At 38.0% G+C, this 9,430-nt stretch overlaps 1 protein-coding gene across 1 annotated transcript; it reads left to right on the top strand.

The window, feature by feature from the left end:
* Window positions 1-1,466: 1,466 nt before the first annotated feature.
* Window positions 1,467-8,356, top strand: LOC139944195 (suppressor of cytokine signaling 2-like). Its single transcript, XM_071941161.1, has one exon. The coding sequence runs from the start codon at window positions 2,020-2,022 to the stop codon at window positions 2,776-2,778; it is 759 nt and encodes a 252-aa protein (XP_071797262.1). The 5' UTR covers window positions 1,467-2,019; the 3' UTR covers window positions 2,779-8,356.
* The last annotated feature ends 1,074 nt before the right edge of the window (window positions 8,357-9,430 follow it).

The following is a 9,430-nucleotide window of genomic DNA, read 5'->3' as shown; positions in this document are numbered from 1 at the left end:
ATTCAGGGTTTGTGAGACATCCAGGGCCTCCAAAAATACCAACGCAAAGTAGCGAAGCTAGGCATGAGCTTAGCTTGGCCTCATCTTATTGGTCGACTGGTTTATTAAAAAATATTTCAAAAGTCACGGCCAGAGACCGAAATAATTTTCAATTATACAACAACGGTGAACAAAGGGGCACAAGGACAAGTAAAGCACCTAAACTATTTATGTAAAGAAACAATAATAAATCGCAAAAACAAAAGAAGGCAAGTGCATACAGGCAAAATAATGAACAATGAAAAAACTAAGTTTGATAGGCTGTATTTAAAATGCGAGTGAGGTATTGGGGGGGGGGGGCAGCATTTTCGCGATATCTATCAAATTTGAAAGTGGGTTCTAACATGGGTTGGGACAATATTAGAAAACTGGGTACCCTTGGACATAGTCCAATTTCTAGGTACCAAGTAAGCTTTTATTCTTGTGTCCAGTGCCTTTAAGTTAGGAAAAAAACAATTGAACACAGCTGATGTCGAAGACATTTTTGGCCTAAAATATTTGGGTAATTTGAGGCATAACTTTGTTCTTTGTTCACAGAATTCGGAACCGTCACATGGATGCGTCAAGCACAGGAAAGATCGAGGTGGAATGATGATGAAGAGGCCTTCCTTCTGCAGTGGAGCGACATAAGCTAGATAGATAGACTTAGTTCTTTATTGTGTATTGTTTATATTATGAAGCTATTCTATATTTTAAAAATCATACTTTGGGTTTGGTTAGTTGTTCAATGATATTTATTTTTAACATCGATTATTCTGAATAGCCCCGTGGTTGACGTTTTTGTGATGAAAATCGTGGGCTCTCAAAATTCACCCGCCAAGTCTTTAGTCATAATTGTCAGCTTGAATTCATTCTGAGTTATTAAAAATGAATTGGTATTTGGAAATCAATTTAACAATCTGAAACATCATTTTGGTTTTCCGATCCATGGTTTGTTTCTAGTCATGATTCACTGCTTCACCCAACCCACACATTTCGGTGAATGCAGGATTGGGACTTTAGACGTTATAACCGCAATTTCATTTTTGAGGTTCCAGCGGTGACTAACTGGACCGTTCTATTTGCAAATAGGGGGTTACTTTATTTGAATTCGTGGACTTTAATAAAGTTCTACTAGTGACTTGAAAAGAGATTGAATAAAGTGGTACTAGGCATGATATTGTAATTTAACAAAAATAATAGTACTTTAAATTTGTTACTTTATAAGCAACTAATAGTGTTTGCAGTTGGATCAACACCCCTATAGTAAAAAGTGGATAAGTCCGAGTGGGCGTTATTATGCTAATTACCTGCGCACTGCTTTATTATGATAATCAGGTTTTGGGTCAGGACCGCGGCTATGGAAAAATGTGAATGGACCATGTGTGCGCCGTATGGATGTGTATGAAGAGTGCGCAATATACGTACATAGCTTAGCGTAGCATTTTGAAACCCGGTGAGTTTATTTACTGCAAGGTCGAATGGCGAAGTCCTAAATGAGTAAACGAAAAAGGGAAGTGAATTATGCCTCATCCTGAATTCGAGGAAGACTACATCAGCTGGAACATGGTATGGAGTATATAACCACCCGAAATTATGAAGAGGATTTTAGTCAAAGTATCTACACGGACAAGTGCTTTCGTGTGGTGAAATATCGAAGTATTATTATTGGCGATACTGTGTGTGTGGTGTACGAAACACAGCCGTGACTGCATTGAGGATTTGTGTGTGTGTGGACCGATCCCGTCAACCGCAAGCTCATTATCTGACAGGAATTCTTAGACCTTCAATTCCTGGAAATCTCAGCCTGCGGTCTCTTCGCTAGTAATAGGTTTTCTGCACACGGGCTTTGGAACAGGGGAATGAGCTGAGGTCGCTACGAAGGCAGACTCACTGTTACTGACAAAGCAGACGGACGTTTTGCGAAGAGCAGTTGATGCCAAATAAATAATTGTTGCCGTCTATTCTTTGTTTTTTTTGTAACCGTCGTACTGGGGTTGAATGTGTGTGGAGTTGCTGACAGCACCGGGGATCGTAGGAAAGGACGTGCCGTGTACCGACCGTGAGTCCGCCGTGTGGGCCCCGATGCCGCCTGGCTGCAAGATGACCCACTATGGAGCTCTGGTGTCGGACGAGACGACCAGAAAACAAAGGACCACTGACGACGACTTTGAGCGTCTTACCTGCGCCCTGGAAATGTTAAACATATCGGGGTGGTACCACGGAGCGATGACGTTCACCGAGGCAAAGCGGAAACTCCGTAGTTCGGACATCGGAACATTCCTGGTGCGAGATTCCTCGGACCCAAACTACCTCTTCACACTGAGTGTGAAAACTCCTAAAGGAACGACCAGTGTGCGGATTGAATACGAGTTTGGGAAATTTACACTGGACTCGGAGGAGGCGCTACGACGACTCGCGCCCAAATTCGACTGCGTGGTCAAACTCTTGTACTATTACATCCAAATGTCGCGGCTCGATGACAGCGAAAATGACGACAAGAACAAGAGAGACAAATCAAAGAGGATTGAGAATGGCCGGACTACTACTAGTAAAAACCCCGGGCAGTTAGTGTGGCTGGAGCCGTCCGGACGCAGAGAACTCATGGTGAAGATTATCAAACCGCTCCGGTCGGAACCCCCAAGTTTGCAGCATCTATGTAGGGTCGCCTTGAACAGATCCGTGGAAACGAGGCAGCAGACGGAATTCCTGCCCGGTAAACTCAAGTCATATTTAAGACAGTATCCGTTCGATCAATGATACAAAGACATCGACACTGTATTATAAGATTTTGTGATATTTATTGATACCGCAAGGAGAGAAAAACAAGCAGAACAGTTCCCTTCAGTGGCAGACCTGATTGGGGTGATTGGACGGCCGCTTTAACTTGCAGTACACAACCCCGTTCCCTTCAGTGGCAGACCTGTTGGTGGTGTGACCGGACGGCCACTTTAATTTGCAGTTTACAACCCCCATGGTGGCGGCCAGTGGTCAGCAAGCAACATGGATTCCGATACCAACTTCAAGAGGACCGTCGCCTGACCCTAAAAAGAGACCACCACCTTCCTGACCCTGATGTAACCCCGTCAAACCCTCTTTCGTGACAAGTGTTGCCGCTCTGGACACCCGTGGTATATTATTTCTGGATCGTGTACTCACGGGTCACCTTTTCTTGTGTTATTATTAATGCCAAAGTTAACCGCATCCTGTTTGCTATATGGGTTTGAGTCCACTGTTCACCAACCACATGATTTAACAAAGGGGTTTAAAATAGCCAAGTGCCTTATAGGTAAATTTTATTTTAAAAAAACCAATTGTTAAAAACCTTTTGTAATAGACAGAGATTGTGACCGCCAGACTGTTCCCCTTTTCCCGGAATGTTAAGTGGAAAATTTGACCAGCTTAGGTTTCAGTCTTTGTCATAACCACAGTTTAACCCCCAAAATGTATTTATGGAACCACATTTGAGGAAATGACTGATATATATCAGTCATCAATGTTACTATCATTATTAAAGGCAGTGGACACTATTGGAAATTACTCAAGATAATTATTAGCATAAAACCTCACTTGGTAACAAGTAAGGCTATTTTATGTATATGTTGAGATACACCAAGTGAGAAGACTGGTCTTTGACAAAAACCAATACATGTAGTGTCCACTGTCTTTAACACTTCCACTTCAAATCTAATGGTTCAATCATGGTCAAAAAAAGACAAAGAACAGTTTTGAAGCATCACAGAAAAAAATGATCCTTCTTGTTTTTATGTGTGTTTAAGAATTGTTGAGTTTCTTCGTGAATTGAAATAAACATTCCAGAAGTTTTCTCTCCTTTTTCAAGTTAAAACGAGAAAACTCAGATTCGTTTTTGTTTATATTATGATCTCGACAAACTGATATCATCTTGAACAAAGAAGCCAGATGGCTTTTTTGTTTTGGATGGAATTTAAAAGATATAAGAGAAAAAAATCATTGAAATTTAAAAGTAGAAGAATCGGGCCAAATCCTTTTGGAAAAACACTCAACTCAAATCTGTTTTAACTGAGCAGTCGTACTCGCTATGGTTAAATACATCACAATGGAAAAATAACTCAAAAGAAACCTACTGTTGATATTTTTTGATACAAACAAAACTGTGTGTACCTTTTCTTGATCAAACATAAGAAAAACCCATGTGGATTCAGCCACTTGAATTGTAACGGTAGTGGTTGGTATTCTCGAAACAAAGGTATCCTAACAAGTCGCCGTTTTAAACTAGAAATTGGAAAACAAATGTCAATCACAAATAGTTTATTTCTTCTAAAGTTACAATCACTTTTAAAGATTCACTGGAAAACAAATGTATGTCAGTCACAAATGTTTTAGAACTTCTAAAATTACAATAAGTTTTCATAAAGAGAATGTTTCTCAAGTCATGTGTCCATGCTTTTCAATCGCACATGATGAAGTTGACAAAAAAACACCTCCTGATTAAAATGGAACATTCTATCAAAATTTATGTAAACTTTAATCTCGAGTCCATCAGAAAATCCGGTATTTTGAATACGGATTGAGTTTTCAATTCCACGAATCTTGTGGATTTGAAGATTACTATTTTGCAATGCAATAATGTACTTAGCATAATGTAATGTGTGGCATACGCTGTCGGCTCTTTTCTATCCACTCACACGAAATACATTTTCTAGCGATCTTAAAGAAAAAAAACAGCTGCAAATTTCTGATGCCATTATTTGAATGAGACGTTGCCATTTTGGTTGCTGCAAAACATGGCGAAACACTAAGTGAATTTCAGTGAAATTTGTCTGGTGACTAATAACTATAACAGTTGGAAAACCTTGTGGGCAGATGCACGCTTCTTTGTTCGTGCAAACAACAATAATCAAGGATGAATTTTACAATCGCTTACTGGGAAACGCATAATAACCAGCGGTAGGGATTTATCGTTGTGTTATGTAACCCTCTTATGACGGGGGGGGGGGGGGGTATTCAAGTAGTACGCGGCACGGGCTTGCTGTGGAAATTTGCGGATCATTTGTTCAGTCCAACAATACCACAGTGGTACCATTCAGGGTGTGGGACTTGTTGCTCTGTAGAAAAAAAGGAGACAAAAAACCCCCGCCATCTTGGTTGGTTTCAACTTTGTTTTTCCTTTGAAGCAAGGGTTCAATATTTAGGCTGTGGTTTTGATGGTTTGAACGAACAATGAGTCTCTATTTCCTGTCGTAGTTTCTGAAGGAATTTTGCGAATTATCGAAGATAAATACCTGCCAGGTGTTTTTTGTATTTTAAGTGTGTGTGGTTTGCGGGCCAGTCTATGTATTGTATTGCTCTTTGTTAACCGGTGGGCTTGGTATTTCGCAACAGGAAAATGATCCCCAAAATGTGTCTGCACTGCCCGGTGCTATTTTACACACAAAATGCATTTACATTGTATGACCTTTTAAATCACACGAATTACCCTTCAAACTATGGTTCTGTTTGATTTTGATAAAACAAATTATAATGCATTTCGTGTAGTCCATTTTAGCATGGAGGAAGACTGATTGTAGGTGTGACTGATCACAGTGAGAAGATATACATGTTAATTTCAGCAATATTCTTTAACTCTGAAAGGGTTTACTGGTATGAGTTTTTATCCACATTGCAGTCTATGGTATAGTGTGCACTAACTGTACTCATGAAATATCTATTTGAATTATGGCAGGTAACATCTAGTGGAAAATTATCAACAGCAACTGCAAACTATTTTACAAACAAAATGGACCTACGGTGTATGCTTAAGATATAGTTAAATGGCCCGAAGTGTTGATCATACAGTAGAGCTATTTCCAAGGGCTAAACTTGAATGAATTGTAGTTCTAAACAAAAAAAGTTTCAGATCACTGCTTTAATTGTCTTATCTAATCGCACATGCTTAAACAGTTACAATTTGGTTTAACTCTTGATCACAACACTGAAAATAATTTCATACCTGAAATTTTCGACCGACATTTCGGCCTTCATCAGCAGGATGACGCGGATGCTTAAAAAAGTTGTTCAAAACCACAATGGAATAAGCTTCATTGAGCTAAATGTATTTGTGAAAACTACTTTGTAGACAACGAACTTTCTAAAGAAAATTCCCTGAAGTTATTATTAGTAACAGAGGGGCAAACTGAAACTCATTTCTGGTGATAGTTGCAACTACGCGGGGATTTACACTACAAAAGAAAAGCCATTGTTAACATATAAGTTTGCATTTTTCGTTGAGACAAGTTCAACGAAGGTCTATCTATACAAAGAAAACCCAAATCCTGTTTCCTTGTTGTGTTACCTTAATCAACAAGAGTTGATCCCACGCATTTTTGGAAAGGGTTATTATGACAATGCGGCTTACGCAATTTCCAGTTTTATATACCATACTTTTTTGTGGGCTCTTGTATTGTTTTATGGGAAATTGAATCCAAAACCAATTGTCATGATCCATTTCTTACATTAATATCCTACACAATTAGCATATGTTTTATGAACAGATTTTTTTGTATACAAAATATCAGTTGCTCTGTTGATATAGTTTTAACATGATTCTGTATTTGGTCAACATTTGATGCTTTTTAATCCCATCTAGGCCTGTTTTGACTTGAGCATGGATGGTGCTCGACTTTGTTAAGTGCACCAATACTGTTCACAAATTGAATATTTGATCAGTACACTTCAAATTAGTGGAAAATGTTCTCATTGATATACAACGCGTCAAGTACACCCTCAAAACTAATGGTGGTTTTATCCTAAATATTACTACACTAGTGCAGTATCGTTTACAACTTGTCATGCCACCTCAACCACAGCACAGATATTGTTTTTCTTTTCAATGTCTACTTCACCTGTCGATCCACAATTACTGTTACAACCAGGTGACGATTCAGAGATTGCTTGACATTTAAAAAAAAGAAAGAAGATAATTGCACAGGGCCATTGTCAAATTCTATTACACTGATATCAGTAATTGCGTAGTCTGACCATGTATGACAGACTCTAGTGTGTTCGCCCTGCCTATTTGAATTGAAAAACAAAACCTCTGTATTTTTTCAAATAAATATTCCTTAAGAATTTTTTCTTCATATTGGTTGGTCCCAAACCGCTCTGGTTTATGTGTGCAGTCCTTTGGCACTGTGACACGCAGACAATAGCTTCGCCAATCCGGATCCAATACAACGCACGCGCGTTATTGCCATGGCGACGGGCTACGATGGAAAATGATTTCCTGGAATTGATGATGGCCAACACTTAATTACACAATAGTTTGCCAGTAACGTGTGCAAACATTTCCTTTCAAAAAAAGATTGTCAATCGAAAGTTGGTGCTCTATCATAATAATGCAACCTTGTGCACGTAATACACGGTTGAACAGAATCTCTATTCAAATTTGTGTGTGGTAAATTATTGTCATAATTTATCAGACTATAATGGCTATTGTGTGTATTTCAGTCGAAACCAGCATACAGTGTTGGGGTCTACAAATGGAGGAATTTATTGCTTTAGAATTTAACAGCGCACACGTATCGTTGCTAAAATGGTTCCTTTACTTTTGTGTTTCATGAGTTTCTCAATTTCACTCCTAATATGTATGCAAAGTTGTAAGTTCATTTAATGGTTGTTTTTGTATCAACACTGGAATTTCTTTTAAGATAGGCTGCAGTCACTACTTTTGTAGTGATATATTAAAAAAAAAAGTATAACAAGTAGGCCTGTTCAAATTTCATTTATGTTAAAATCAAACTATTTCTGTAAAAACGTATACAGTATACATCTTTTCAATTGATGCCTTTCATATGAGAGCAATTGTGTGGTATGAAAATATAGGACTAATATTTTATTATTTTTGTGAACTTGGCGGTTGGTAAAAGTCCGACTTGTTGATTATTATACGAATACTTGTAGTTCTCTGAAGAAGAAAAAAATTATTGCCTTACCCAAAAACTTCAACTCATCCAAACTTACGGTTGCTTATCTTAAACTGAAGGAATTGGGGATATTCCAAAACTTTGTATTTTTTCTTAATTATAGTTGTCTACAAAAACAACAACACCCCAAAACAAAACAAAAATGTCTGCAAGTTGTAATGCTGTCTTTTAAATTTTTAAATGTCAACACATGTAAATAGTCTGTACAGTTATTATATTTATACACGTAAGAAGGGTATGATGTTATTATTATATACAGATTTTGCAGGCGTTACCGAAGCTTAACAGAATTTCTATGAAATGTTTAATTCACAAGTGCAATATAATAATATGTTCCAAAAGATAAAAATAAAAGTGGTCAATTAATTTTGACGGTTATAGATATATAACCGAAGACGAAACAAAATTATTTTGTGACTGTGTTGTATGTTTTAAGGATTGTCTCTGTTGCAATATAATATTACGGCTATATTTCATATTTCTGAAATAGAAACTTTGATTGGCTATAATTTTCCCGCTTCTTTCTGGATCCTTCCCTTAATCCCTTTCCCCTCTCTTTTCTATGAATGGATATGTATTTGTTTGTACTTGTTTTTATGCCTCTGAAGAAGGTCCGGTTTGGATCGAAAGCTAAGGCCATCTACCCTACTCATAATATTAGGGCTATTTTATAATTTAGACATGACTCTAGATACCACCCCCCCTTCCCGGATACATATCAGAATAGGGGCCATCACTTTCATAAAAGTGTTTAGTAAAATCTGCTGTTTAGCAAAAATAATTTGCGATAAAAGCGAAAATTGCGTGGCGTACCAATGGCAACAATGCAAACTTTGTATGCGATTTTAACATGTTTTTTTTTTTTTTTTTGCTAAGCAAGAGTTTCCTTATAGGTTTTCTAAAATTGGGCTCAGAGCCCATACCTACTGGGATAAACCAAATATTATTTGTTGGCGTTACCTGGAAGAGGTAAAAAAATACCCCAATTGTCCTTACTTTTGGTTGAACAACCGAAATCACCTTTTCTTGCGGGGGGAGGGGAGGGGAGGGGAGGGGGGGGGTCAGATACATTTTCAGAGGGAAGTATTTTACACACAAAAAAGGTTCAGTATTACTCCCATAATCAGATCACTTTCCAGACTCAAATTGAACAACATGTTTTTCATCATTACCAGTCCTATATAGACCTACACCTTTGTGCCAAAATAAACACAGGCTATACACGAAGTAATTTGATCTGACCCTTTGGTCAACAACTCCAGGAAAGCATTGCTTATGCAGGCCAATTTATAATCTCACAACCAAAACGTAATAGCAGAGAAAGAAAAACCTCCAGATGATAATTCAATTCAAATCAAAATTCTATATTCCTGGCTGTTCATGCAAACCCACTCCAGCTTCCATGACGTTCCAACAATTTCTCCCTTGAGCTGAAGTGAAGATTGATGACATTCCACTGGCCACCAAAA

The sequence above is a fragment of the Asterias amurensis genome, chromosome 11 (assembly GCF_032118995.1).
Source record: "Asterias amurensis chromosome 11, ASM3211899v1".
Taxonomy (NCBI): Eukaryota; Metazoa; Echinodermata; class Asteroidea; order Forcipulatida; family Asteriidae; genus Asterias; species Asterias amurensis.
The sequence above is the reverse complement of the archived record's forward strand: the minus strand, read 5'-3'. Positions and strand labels throughout refer to the sequence as shown.

Coding starts and splice junctions, on each gene's coding strand:
- LOC139944195 (XM_071941161.1), top strand. CDS start 2,020: ATGTGTGTGGAGTTGCTGACAGCACCGGGGATCGTAGGAAAGGACGTG.